We start from the raw sequence: 14,398 nt of genomic DNA, 5'->3' as shown, positions 1-14,398 counted from the left end.
GCCTGCTGTGTTGTCCTGTCCTGGTGCTGTGTTGGTTCACCTGTAGTCCCCTCCTCTCCCTGCTGAGTGACACCCCCTGCTGTGCCGTGGTCAGCCTGGGCAGTGATGTTGCCTGGCCGGTCCCTTCCTCGGCCTGCTGAGCACCCAGCAGGCTGTCCCTTCTCCAGCCTCACCTGCCGTCACTGCGGCTTAACCCTCCTTCAGGGATGTGGTCTGGCCTGTATCATTGTTGTCCTAGTTGTAGTTGTACTGTCAGCCAGCTCACCTGGGACATATTCATTGCTGATAGAAGCTTTTATCATTAGGCCATGTTGATTTGATTATATGGATGACATCCTCCGGGAGCCCCAAAACTGATGCGCGCGTGCGAATAAAAAAAAAGTTTTGCAAAAAAAAAGTTCTTTTCATTATGAAATCTACGTGGTCAATTTCTATGAGGGTTGAGCAAATGGCACAGAATATGGTTTGGCGAATAATCTAGTCTTCAAGTTCATTTCTTTACAATTTCGTCTTTTATCGTTTGATTTTGGCATTCTACGACATTGGTATAGTTTTTAATTTTTTTTGTAAGTTATGGTGTATTTTTGCTCATTTTGCAACTGTTTTTTACGATTTACAGTATGGTTGAAAACTTTTTTTTTGGAAACGCCCGAAAATTCATGCGCGCGCGGATGTCATCCATATAATCAAATCAACATGGCCTTAGAGTAGGGGTTAAAAACCTGAAGTATGTGGTCATGCCATATTTTGCCCAAACTTGCCAAAGAACATAAGTTAGTCTTGACCATAAAAGATAAAAAGGGAAAGTCCTCTGTAGACTTTAAGTTTGGTGTCAGCTCTTCAAGATTGTTGCAAGTCTGTCCACCTGTGATGTGTTGGTGGCTTTTGCAGAAGCACAGCTAACCAAGTAAGTGTATTATGCTTGTAGTTACATAATATCATGCTACTGTATATCCTTATATGTAATTCATGGTTCTGTGATGTCTGCATTTTAGATATGAACTCCTGTTTGTAATTTTTTACAATTACCTACTGGGTATGTGATAATGTTTGTTTGTAAATGCTGTGAATAGCATTTCCCTTTTGTTATCTGCACATTCAAAGTCAAACCATTCTGCTTTGATATATATATATATTCTGCTTTGATATATATATATATATATATATACATATTCCTTTATACATATTCCTTTATATATAAAGGGAGCTAAGGGCAGAAACCTGGTTGTCTCATACATATCTAATCAAGGGGTGACAACGTAAGAATGGTAAAATGCTGTATTTTGCAATTGCAATAGTTGCTAATCTTTTCCAGGCACTGTGGACGTTTAGTCTGCATTTCTTGCCCCGCTCACAACAACATAATGCATTGTATTTGGTAGGATACGTTGTCATGCAGATCATTTTATAATGGAGTATAATACATGTAATAAGGGATGAAAGAAACAAAGAAGAGACATAACCTATTTATATCATTGCAGGTATCAAGCAAGGATTTCACCAGACACAATGGGCACTGTTCTCTTGAGAATAGCAAAAGAGGTGAGAAAAACCAGTAAGATACATCAAAGAGGTACATTTGTACCTTCTTGGGTTCCTGCAGCTTACAACAGGAAATCCTTAGAAATAATTAATAAAAGGCATTTAAGATGCAGACTGATCTGCTGAATACCTCAAGAAAGTGTTTCAAATGCATGTTTACATACGTGTGTACCCGTGTGTTGATCTTAGATGTTTACAAAGAAATGAAACAAAGCTGTCAGTATGGGTAGCAGTAGTTGAATAGCTGAAGTACATGTAATATATAACACAGATGGTTTGAGTGATAGTACATGTGCCCGGTATCTATCCATCAGCATCACCTATCAGCTGGGTTGAGAACTGCAGCACCGTGATATTTGACAGTTTGATGAAGAACCTGAGGAAAATGAAAAGATCTATGATGTCAGGTTTGACAAATGTGGCATTTGGTGGTCCTCTATAAACATGAATGTGCAGGGGCAGGCTCATTGTTATACAGCGCATTTGTTTCAATGTAAATGTTTGCTGATTGCTCGGCGCTTTTGTCGCCATTAAGCATGTACCAGTAATGGATGTCGTGCATGAAAAATGGTTTGTTCGGAAAATTATGGGCCGACTTCCTTGTTTGAATTAAAGCTTGTTAGTGTGGATCCCGGTGACAGGTTGATAGATGGTGCAAGGCCATGCTCTGACCTGGCATTTGAATCTGACATTCTGTTGTCAGTGGCAAGTCATTCATTTTACAGGGCAGCCCCGCAACTTTCTGCAGCTTCCATGGCCTCGCCTGTCACTGCTTCTATTTGTCAAAATTTGCCCCACCGCTGAAATATGGAACAATTTGGTAGGAAGACAGGGGATCCCTGGGAGACATTTACTTTATTGTCAAGCCAAGCAAAACTTTTTCATGGCACATCTATCAGCTGTCCCAGGCAGTGCCTACATGCCACAAGTTTGCTTTGTGATGAATGAGAAGCCCTTAGATTCAGCATTTTATTGTAGGCCAAAGGAACAACTTTGCGTTACACTCATCAATATGCATTGCCAAAGAAAGCACAAGAGGAAGTAGCCATACATCTTCGGTATTGCCCCTTCTTGGTAGCGATTTTTCTTGGCACCGATGCTGGTGATCGTGCTGCGCTGATTGGGAAAAAACTCTCGTCAGCATACTTAGTACGCCGCAATTCCGCAACAATGGTACACGGATTTGCGTATACTGATGTAGGAAAGTTTGAGGAAAGGCTATTTTTTGGCAAACCATGTCTGCAAGAAAGCAATGTTGTTTGTTGTAGGAGCAGTTTTAAAAGGGTTGAGAAGCCAGGAGCTTTGGTTTCATGTGGAGAGTCAACTCAGCTTGGCTTCTGTCTAACTTAAAAGTCCATCTCAGTAAACATTCTCTGATGTGGTTGAAGGAACATCCAAGTTTTGTAGATACCTACTGCTGCTCATTTGCTTGTTCCAGCGCAACAAATAATCTATAATTAATTTGATTTTGATACCAATCCAAATTACATTTGTCATTTCAACCTATATGTTGATTTGGGCTAAGATCTTCCTGGTAACAAATATCACCTCAATCTGTCACTGTTTCTTTTACACCTCTTCTGTACCACTACCATCATCATCAGTTACCAAGTTTTTCTATTCTGCAGTTGCTGATGGTCTTATTGACTGAGATATTGTATACTGCTGCAGGTTGACCTGGCTCCCTCCCTGCTCGCCAAGATCATCCTGGAGCGACATCTAGCACTGCAAGCTGCTGAGTCTGAACCACGTAAGTTCAACCTCTATCCTTCGGGTTTGTTTGCTTTCGTTTTGTACGATTTTTCCTGGTCCATTCCTTACTTAGCAAAATACCAACCTCTCCTTCTGAGGTTGGTATTTTGAACAGCCCTAAGAATTTAGGTCCGTGGGGCTGTTATATTGTTGAACTGTTTGTTCCTTTCAACATTTGCAAATGTGGGCATTATTGTGTTGATGTTTGATCACAAAGAGAAAATTTTAATACAAAGAGCAAGAAATCTCAAGAAGAGTAAAGATGAAATAGGTCTGTCAGGATCCTGTGTTTTTGTTTTGCTGAAGGTGATGCGGTTATGATACATGTTGCTAGGGGTCTCTTTTGTATAAGCAAATCACCTCATGTCACTGAGAATACTGACAGTAAAAGTATTCACTGTAGGGGCAGTTGGGACCCTTTATGGCACATATATAGATAAATCACTTCTCTTTTGATCACTACTGGTAACAGCTATGAAGAAAAGGTTAGTACACGGATGGATTTTAATTTATTTTGGAAACATTTAGCAGAATATTTATTTTCTAACTTTCAAATCATGACAATACTTTTCATCTCCCTTGGTTGATGCAATGTCATACACTTTCCTTTGTATCTGTGTTTTACTCTTTTGTCATGGCAGATAAAAGTCCAGTTGTAGGAAATATAATTTCTTACTGATCAGTGTATTTTACCTTGACGTATATTATGTGAAAGTTGCATTGAAGACAAGAACACAATATAATAATTTTCCAGAATTTCGGTTCATAATTTTACAGTGTCCATGACTAAGCCTGGAAAAAGCACACAAAAATAGTGCCCAGTAGAAAAAGACTGGACTAAGTTGCTGGTCTTCCTTGCTTTCTGTTGCTGGTCTTCCTTGCTTTCTGTTGCTGGTCTTACTTGCTTTCTGTTGCTAGGATGGTGCAAGGTGTTGCTGTGATCGTTTATCTGTGGACAAGAAGTGTTTAAAACACTGAATTATTTTGGAGCCAGGTATGACACGGGCATAAGTTGGAGCCGTTTCTGGCCGTGCTGGTAATGTGGCCCATCACACACCCTGCCCCGATGTCACCAGAATTTCTGCCTCTGTCGGGGAAAAAACGACTGCAGACGGCGGAGCCTGCCATTTCCCACACCATCAAACAGTGTCATCCTCCATGCAGAACTGCATTTAATGCCCCCAACACACAATTTCCTGGGGCCGTTTTAATCTTCCCCCGCTGATTTATGTACCAATCCTCTTCCCCTCTATTCCGAGGGAAGTCCTTCCTTCAGATGACCACGATCACTAATACTGGGGGTAAATGAAATTCAATAGACCCCGGGTCAAAGCCATTGCCTTCTGTTAATGGGGTAGAACAACGATCAAGCCGCCCTGCTCTTCAATTGTCCAGAATAGTTTCCCGTCTGCCCTCCAGGCAAAATTGGCACTCCTAAGAACGGATTTGTGCGGCCGAAGCCGGGCCGGCCACCTTTGTTATGGAGAAGGAATTTTGTGGCTTCCAGATTAAAGTGGAGAGTGCAGGTCATTATCTTTTATACCCCGGCACAATGGCCATCTCACCTAATGGTGGATATCCCAGAATAGTGCTGTATTGACCATATATGTAGGTGGCGAGGTCAGCAGGGAGACCTTGGCTGCACGTCTTCTCTGTGGAGTACACAATACGGGACACCAACTTTGGACATTTTCTCTCTCCCATGTCCTTTAGTTGTCTGTCTCCTCTGTAGTACATCAGCTAATGATGGATTATCAACCAGAAGTTGGGAGTTGCTGGCTCTCCTCCAGTCTGGTGCAGAGGTTAAACCGGGAAGGTCTATCTCTTTTGAAAATCAACTATCTCACACGGGGGTCGATGGGCTCTTAGCAGCCAAGGAGTTTTCTGCTAATCAGTGAGGTTCTGAAAATCGAAAGGCAAATTACCCGAAATTCCGAGTATTTCCAATTCCGGCCCTCAGACTGATTTGGCCCGAGTGCCGGCCTGCGCGGCCTGCTCAGCTCCCCGGTTTAGCCGCAGAATTTAGCGGTAATGAGCAGATATCACTTAGCTTCACTTAGCCCGGCTTATCATCACCATCACCGAGGTGGGGAGCCTGGCCGGATTCCCGGCCCAGAACTGGACACTTTTGCCCACAAACAATGATTAAACTGCGGGGAGGGCCCCCTCGGCTCATCACAGGCCGGAGAATCATTATCGCCGCAGACCGTAATGAGGGTCATGCATTAACTTTCTATTCCTCGCGATCCCACATTATTAAGGCGGGTGATTTAATGGGTATCCCCAACAATGGCAGGCCGCGATCATTATCTGGTCCCTGGATTCGCCCAAACAGGGAACGCAGGCCCCAACCTCATCAGTTCTTAAGTCATTAGGGTAAATTGGAATTATATGGACTAATGCAGATAGGCCCCATTCCCTAAGATCTTGGTAATTTGTTGGTCAGAGTCAATGATCCGAAAAGCAAAGATTCCAAGCAAGCTGATTGCAGAAAGTGCTGGGGCCATTGGAGTTGAGCTGCACTTGTTCCCATAGAAATTGGAAAGTGCATATGAAAGGATCAGGAAGGGGGATTGGATCGATGTTTGCTCGCTCTCTTCTTTGCCTTGTCCTTTTCTTGGGGTTAGCGGAAAGTTGAGAGTTCCGTCCCAACGCGGCGGTCAGTTGTAGGGAATGTATGGCGCACATACACTTCCATCAGATCATAGCTGCGGTACTGAGCAAGGTAGAGACCTGGTCATGATCACAATTTACGATGGCAGCAGAGATTTTGAAACACACCTGTGCGCGAGATGCTTGTCACAACATAGATTGAAAATAAAGCATGAAGGCAGTTAGAAAAACATAAGTGTTTTTCAGGAATAAAAATTCCTCTTTGATTAGTGATCTAGCTGGTTATGATGGCAATTTATGATGGCAGCAGGAATTTGGAAACACACCTGTGTACGAGGAGTTTGATGTATTCATGCTTTATTTTCAGTGTTTCTAGAAATAAATAAAAAATCGCCTTTGAAGTAGCTAGTTATGATGGCGAATTATGATAGCCGAGATTTTGAAACACACTGCTGTGTATGAGATACCAGAAAGTAAGAGAGCATGAAGGCTGTTAGAAAAAATCTTATTTTTATTTCTCAAAACAGGGACTCCTATTTGAGTTGTTCAGAAGCTGGTAGGATTGATGCAGCACATTTTGCAGCTGTACCTGTTGCTTATTCGAGGTGACAGGACGGGTGATTCGCTGGTAACAAATGGAAGCCGGCAGGTCGTATGTCATCCTAATGAGTCCCATTAACCACCAATTTGATTAATCATCTTTAACAAAACTGTAAAAATCAAGTAGCTACCAGGTTTTTAAACGTACGTGTGTCACGGTAGTACATGTACCTCCGAGTTTTTTGCATCCTCACCGGGGCTTTTGTTGAGTAGTGATGTATACAGATTTCTCCTGGTCAGCCGGCCCGCAGACAGAAAAAATTGAACGTCTGACACTGGGCTCTTTCTAATTGTCCAACCCAATTTGCTGACGATGGCAAAAATTTATCATATGAGGCCAATTGGCCTCGTCTGTTGTATTCAGCCTGAAATATATCTGATCATCAGTTTCGTGTCCGGCGCTACAGATAAAGTTTCGGGGGGTGCGGATCCCCCGCTAATTTCGTATCGATTTTGGTTTCGTCCTGTCATTTACCCATTACTCTACATTGCACATTATTGTCTCTGTCAGGTCTCCCTGGCCTCATCAGTATTGATTTATTGCCTCACAACTTTGCAACGCATATCGTTTTTACTCTCGATAGGACCCCGCATAGTCCACACTTAAGCTCTTTTGTTTCCGCCGGGATCGCATGTATAGGCATTTGCCCGGGCGGGTACATTGAGAAAGATGACCGCCCGCCAGTTTCCTCCTGGTAATTCCGGGTATATTGCCGTCTGTGGATTACAGTATTGATACTCCGCCTCAATCTAAGAAAGCCGCGCCTGATGGATGGTTCTGATCGTCCTGAGCAATAATGAAATGTAAGCCAAATTGACCTCAAAGGTACATGTAGCTTTATGACCCAGTCCCAATGTAAATGATTTTTGCAATATTTTACATCCGGAAATGGGCACGAGCCTCTGGTACTTGTAGGATTTGATTTGAGGGAGGCAATTTGTTGCCCACATTACGGCTATGAAATTTTTTGGTGGGCTTTTTGAGTATGGGCCGACTATCGTTACATGCCCCGTAGTTCCCCTCAAAAGGGCCCGAGAAATGCAGCGGTCATCAGAGTCTCCGTGAAAGGCCGGTCATAAATAAAAGAAGGAACTTAAGTTGCAGGGATGTTATTGGGAATTACCTGCCCTGATGTAGACAACATTCATTCTGTCCTGCACTTAGTCTGGGCATGAGAAGACCACAACACAGGGAAAACTCGGCCCCGGAGATTTAGTAGGGTTTGGGCCTTGTTACACAGCTGTTTTGATTACATTGTCTAATGTGGTTTTTGCTGATAGAATAAATCAGTTTTACTAGCTGTGTTACTGCTTTGGAAAACACTTCGTAAAATATTGTGGCGGGGAACCTGTATTGAAATATAAGTTATATCAGGAGAGTTATTGGCCATCATTCTCAATATTGTTTTACACATGCAACCTCTAATACGAGGATATATATTGAAAGGACAGTAAAATCCATAGAATAGTGAATCTCACAGAAGCATGATCATATGTCCCTTGGGAAATCTCTTATCAATATGGTGTACATAAGAAGCTAATTTTTGTGTAGGTTTTATTGTTAGAAGCTAATCTTTGTTGTAAGTTTTACTTTAATACGCAGCAGAAAAAAAGGCAGCATCACTAAATTAGACTGTACAGAGATAGATTGATGATATTAGCCATGAAGTGATAAACACAAATAGCTTTGACAATCCTGGATGATGATATTAGCCATGAAGTGATAAATACAAATATTATTGACAATCCTGGATGGTTTCTTACAAGGCTTTTTTTGTCTGACTCCAAGTCGTATACTTGTTGCTAGCCTGGGTGCCAGACCCATAGCACACTAGGCCGCAGTTTTCCGCACACTGGATAACTTTGAGCCTAGTGTGTGATGGGTCTGGCACCCAGGCTAACTTGTCTCCCTCCCCATGTTCCTCCAGCTGCAAGATCCTACGTGAACCAGCTGCTGAAGGATCCCTGCCAGATCCCGGATCCTGTCCTCGCTAACGAAGTACAACAGGTGAGCAAATGTCTCACACAACTCATCTGGTCTTACACAACAGGTGAGACATTCCAACAGGTGAGGGAATGTCTCAGACAACTCACCTGGCCTTACACAACAGGTGAGGCATTCCAACAGGTGAGCAAATGTCTCACACAACTCACCTGGTCTTACACAACAGGTGAGACATTCCAACAGGTTAGGAATAACTCATCTGGCTTCACACAAGTTACAGAACAGATGAGCAAGCAAACATCTTACACAACTCACCTGGCCTTGGGTGAAACTCTTTCTCAGGTCATTTGTCCCTTTTGAACTGTGTTGTTACTTTTAATTGTATGATGAGTGAGTGGGCGAGTGAGTGAAATTTGCCAGGAAAAGGACTCATCATGACAGTTTTGTATGCAAGAATTATGTGAAACTTCTTCATATCCAAGTCAGGTGAAAAAGGACAGAACCTGGGAGGCAATGTTAAATCCTCCATGTGCTACTACGACCCATAATCCAGGTTATACCCTGGACATACTATTAGGTACATACCATACAGCATACGGTCTTCTGGGGATTTGCAAAGCAACAGACTTCCTGAGATCTAATAAGAGGATAAGACTAACAGTCTTCAGCAGGTTATTTAAGAAGGTAAAGGGCCACCCAGGTCTGTACCAACCAGCCTCTGACCATCCTAATTACTCTAGTCCCAGGTAGAGAGGTTTGGTAGGACATATATATGGAGTGTGAGGTCCTGTATTAAGTTAGTGTGACCTTTATGGGGATGGTGGGGGACAGTGATGGAGGGCTGCTGTCACCCTGCCTGGCACTTATTGCCACTGGGTGGATTATTTTGTCAGCTTCCAGCTCTTCATCCTCACAGGCTGAAATTGGGGGGACAGACCAAGAAATATCACAGGGAAGGTCCCGCCGTCGTGCTAAGCTGGCGGGAAATTTTCCTGGTGCGAGTGCAAGACAGATGGAGCTCGCTCGCCGAGGTTGGGCAAAAAATAAAGATGAGATCTCCGTCAGTGATAGTGCGTGGAGACCGCCCCGTATGAAATGATGAAGTATGAATGAATCCTCCCCCAAAGTAAAGGTAAGCTGCTTAAGACGTTAGTTTAGCTTGCCCGTAAAGCCAGGTGGGGAAACGATTCATCACAAACCAGTCACAAGTGCTGTGTTCTGCTGTATGGTTAGGTAAAGTGTAGCTATAACCTACAGTAGGTGGTCCTTACCTGTACAGTACTGATTTATATATCACATACCTTTCTCAGCTTAACGTAGGTTTTTGAGACACGCACCTGACAAGGTGTTTTCTAAATGGAAAGTGATTGTATTATGATGGCACCTTTGATCTTCACCCCAGTGGGAAAACATATTAGTGATCACTGGGTGTGCTGTGACGTTGCCTACTGGGGTTTAATGCAAGGTAATAAATAATAATGTAATCTTCATGTGCTGCGAGAAGGGGACATGTAGACTTGGCTTGGTCAGCTGGCAGGGACAAATATGTCCCTGTCATTATGTAGAGTTCTGTTAGAACAGGAAATATCATGTTAGGTATATACCATGTTAGGTATATACCATGTTAGGTAATGTTACGGCTTTTAACTGAGGCACAGTAGACCCAACAGGTCTGTGTTATAAGGTCAGTGTCTAATGAGAATATTGGAAGAGAAATGGTCATTTGGGAGCTTCACTGCTATTAAAACTATTCAGTTAGATTTATGACACATTATGAACATTATTTTGGTTCATTTGTGTGAATGTTTCTTTATTCTGATTCGTTTGAAATTATCATTTTACCAAGAAAGATTCAATATGCCAAGAAGGTATTTTGTTGCCTCCATCATTGTACTTAAATTTGTCATTATTGTGTTCCCTTTATCTTTTGTTGCAGTGTATCCTGAATGACTGTGTGTATGGGCCTGTGGTGGACAGCATACGGCAGTATCCTTTTCACAGTAATGTGCAGGCTCCAACTTATCCACTGTAGATATAGATGTTGTCCCAGACAAACACATTTCCTATGATACAGTATTTTGTTGTGACACCTTTTCCCTGGGGCAAGTTCTCAGTTTGTAGCTTAGTCCCCTGACAAAGACAAAAAATGTATAAGATGTTAATGGCTATAATGAAACAACAAATTTAAGATGGGAAATGGCAGAAGTTTCATCCCATTTTCGCTCTCACCGTAACTTATTTAGCAGACTGTAATTAATTAGTTTCGTGTAGATAGAGGAAAGGAAGCTACGAAACAAGCACTGGTAATTAAAGTAAAGCAGCACTGTCTCAGTTCTTAGAAGCATTTGATGCCAAGACTAGACATCTAAATCCAACATGTCCTCCCCAAGTACTTTTCCAACACAAATGGTGCGTGAAAAAGCTGAATTCAGCTCACATACTCCATTAGAATAACATTTTGAGTCACCAAAGTTAAAGATAGCGGTGCTATCATCCCCCCACAACCCAGCCCTATTCTCCAGGTTCCATGGCAAACCTGATAAGGGAGGCGTAACACTACTGTCCCCCTGCTTACCAAGCCAGACAACTTGGTGTCCCTCTCAATCCCCCCTTACAAAAACCACCCTCTTATCAGGTGTTACAAATTTTGTAGGGACAATTACGTTGGCCATGCCTTGCAGGGATTTGCCTGCAATCCTCAGATATTGGGGGACCGGATGCTCCGGTGTGTAACGGCGTACGGCGGGGTCGGACAGATAGCTCGGCGCGGATGTGCTCGGCGAGTGGAATTGACACGACGATGCTCCGGGTAGGTTGGGAACGCGGGTAGAAATGTGGCATCTTCGATAAGGCGGGCTCTGATGCGGCGTCATCAGGCGCTGCCCCGCGCGGCTAAGCCCGGTTACGGCGACCTCTGCCTCCATCTGCGCCACCCTCGGAGGAGTCTGCATGGGCGGGCCGCTCGCCGTGAGTGATGTGACAGATTTAGGGCTGCTCCGAAACGAGTTGGGGATTTTACTCACCAGGGACGAGGTGTTGAACCTGACCCCATTGAAACATACAATTCCTGACCTTTTCTAGGGCAGGATTCCCATAACCCATTAGCAATGGCAAGGGACAGTCAGGGATGTGGCTATTACTTGGGCAGGCTTTACCTGGCGAGCCCAGAATGTGCGATATGGTTGTAAAGTGTCACATATAAAGAGGTAGGAAATGCCACTTTGCAAAACAGATCCGGTGCATTCCTCAAGGTTTGAATGGAAGAGGAGACAAGCACTTTGGAAGAGACGAGGTTCTTTTTGATTCCCTTTGTGGATCAGCCGCGGGTGGCTAGTCCACTGTACTGTGGCACCCACTTGCATACACCATTTTATATGGTTGTTTAAGCATTAGACTGTCAGAAAACATCAGCAATACTTCTAGTAGGATGGCAGGAAATGTCAAGCTGAAAAATTGAAGTCATTGAAGACACTGAACTGAAGACACTGTTGAAAAGGAAAGTATAGTTGTAAATCTTGAAACTTTCGCTGTGGTTTTATTTTCCCAGTTTTTGTGGTGACCTCTACACTGCAAATTCACCACACCGCAATTATGTGTTTCCAATTGCTACTGCACTACATAATAGGGTGCAGTGAAAACCTCATTTTCTAGTTCTCTTCTACACCAAAACAAACCATTGCAAGAGTGAATAAATTGACAGTATTCAATAATTTGGGAAAACAATTGAGGACAATTTGAACTACATGTACTGTAACTGGAAAACAGAACCATATCAAATATGGATTTTTAACCCCCTTGATCATATTGAACAAGGAATTGGCATTTTGTGAAGGAGAATCTGCTCTTCTGAGCGCTGCTCAATTTAGACTAGTATAATTGTACCCTATACAACTGTTGAGCAATTAAGTCCATTCATTTATTCCAAAGTTTGAAGGTAAGTTTTGTTGTAGCGGCATGACATATAGCCAGGTGTGCTATCACGTCTGAATCTGCTGAGCCCGTCTGATAAACCGTCTGACACGTTGTTGTCCCTGTTGTACAGCATGTAAGCAGGTAAGCACCCGCTGAGCCCCACCATCTATCTCTGGTGCAGGCCTCTCCATAGGTCACCAACCAAGTGAGGTAGCGCTCCGTCCAGCGGTTAAAGATAAACCAGGATGGTTCCAGGCTGAAGAGAACCCTCATTACCATACTCTTTACCGTGTCACCCGCCTTGACCTGTGCCTCCAGCTCTGTAGGGTTTGAGTACGAGAACAAGTTGAAGAGGATTCTGGAAGACAAGGGCATCGCCTTTATAGGTGAGCTCCTCACAGATTGTGCTCCTCTAGAACTGTAGAGGTTCAACTCAAGTTCCTTACAAACAGTAGAAGAACTCAACTTCCTCACAAACTGTACATCTACAGAAGAACTATCAAATATAGATAATATGTAATTTAGTGTACTCTAATGTTACATGTTGTCTTTGTTTATTTCTGTTGTTGAATGAAGAGTTTTAAAAAAAAGCTGTAGAAGTTCAACTCAACTTCCTCAAAATTCAGACAGTGTGTTGACAAGATATAGAGTACCCACCTGTGCTTTTCCTGACATTTGAGACCAATGTTGCATTAGTACACTTTTGGGACCAATGTTGCATTAGTAAACTAGGAAAGAAAAAAAAACTATTAAGTTTATAAAGCACAATGGGATAACACCAGCAGGGGCGGTGGAAAGTTTTCCATTTTCTTACATGTCATCTGTGCATCAAATTCCATTAACAATACTCAGCTGATACAGACGAGAGCTTGCATTTTCCATAAGGTGTACCTAAGCCATTTCAATTTAATGTAATTGATAGGAAGTCAGTTATACAAAATGTGCAACTATTTGGCTATAGCAAGACTACAGGGATAACAAAAGCTTTCTCGAGTAAGTTTAGGGTAATGTGTCATTTTAGGCGTTCCTATTGAATTTGGTTATGGTATGTCAGATGTAAAGACAAGGCTGCCATGATATATCTCACCTTTCTTCTGCAAATTGTATTTCACAGATGACAGTGCAATGCATACCAATTGAGCAACAGCCAAAAATTTACCAGAATATTGCTACCCCCTGGACAAGAATGTTAGAAATTGGACCAGGAAAATATATCCTGGCCTCCAGTTACATTTGGCAACAACATTTCGGTGTGGTGGAATTCACAGAATTTTGCACTTCAATCGGTATGCACATCTGTTCCTGTTGTAAAATATGTGCTGGCGAAAAGTTGTGCTGGTTAAAAGTTTAATGGTCCAGATGTCTTTTTAAAGCACCATTTCAATGGCAGTTGGAGTTCATGATTTCGTCAGCTGACAGGTTGCTTAACCTTTAGCCTGCTGAGGTAGCCATTTGGTACCAAATCTGTGTTGGTTACAGGGTTAGGCAGCAGGGAGAAAGTTTAAAAAAAAGAAACTTGTCACCATATTATTGATATGATATGCACCAAGGAAATTTTTGCTGTTTTCTTACTTTTGGCACCAAATCTGTATTGGTTATGAGCAAGAAGAGGGTTTAAAAATCCCATCATATAACCGTATTATTGATATTTTATGCACCAAAGAAAATTTTCACAGTTTTCTGGTCTTTTGGTGCCAAATCTGTATTTGGTTACAGGTTTAGACAGAAGGAAAAATGTAAAACAAAAACATCATATAACCGTACTATTGATATTTTATGCACCAAAGAAAACTTTCCCGACTTAACTTTTCTCTCAGTCGGAGGAGAAAACTTTATCAGGACGACTGTCAGAAATTCTTAACGACACTTTCCCCATTAGCTGATAGGGAGAGATATTGTCAGACCCCGGTGATGCATGGAGTCATTCTCCGCTCCAGGTGAAGACGTGATGCGAGCCAAGGGCTACGACAAGACCCCCGACTTCAAGCTGGAGGTGCCTATAGGTAAGCCTGACGGCGCGACGCGCGTGATGTA

General features: G+C 42.6%; 1 protein-coding gene across 4 annotated transcripts in view; it reads left to right on the top strand.

Moving 5' to 3' along the window:
* LOC109472307 (uncharacterized protein C15orf41 homolog) overlaps nucleotides 1-14,398 on the top strand; it is a 55,973-nt gene that overhangs the window by 3,611 nt on the left and 37,964 nt on the right. For all 4 annotated transcript variants that reach the window (XM_019771988.1, XM_019771992.1, XM_019771991.1 and 1 more), the window contains 6 exons: nucleotides 1,482-1,542; nucleotides 3,214-3,292; nucleotides 8,436-8,515; nucleotides 10,389-10,438; nucleotides 12,683-12,750; nucleotides 14,302-14,367. In XM_019771988.1, the coding sequence (XP_019627547.1) occupies nucleotides 1,482-1,542; nucleotides 3,214-3,292; nucleotides 8,436-8,515; nucleotides 10,389-10,438; nucleotides 12,683-12,750; nucleotides 14,302-14,367 (404 nt within the window). The remainder of the gene's footprint in view (nucleotides 1-1,481; nucleotides 1,543-3,213; nucleotides 3,293-8,435; nucleotides 8,516-10,388; nucleotides 10,439-12,682; nucleotides 12,751-14,301; nucleotides 14,368-14,398) is intronic.

This window comes from Branchiostoma belcheri, unplaced genomic scaffold (genome assembly GCF_001625305.1).
Source record: "Branchiostoma belcheri isolate BF01 breed outbred unplaced genomic scaffold, Haploidv18h27 scaffold27, whole genome shotgun sequence".
In the NCBI taxonomy this organism is placed as follows: Eukaryota; Metazoa; Chordata; class Leptocardii; order Amphioxiformes; family Branchiostomatidae; genus Branchiostoma; species Branchiostoma belcheri.
Note: the sequence above shows the minus strand (reverse complement) of the source record. Positions and strands in the feature narration are given on the sequence as shown.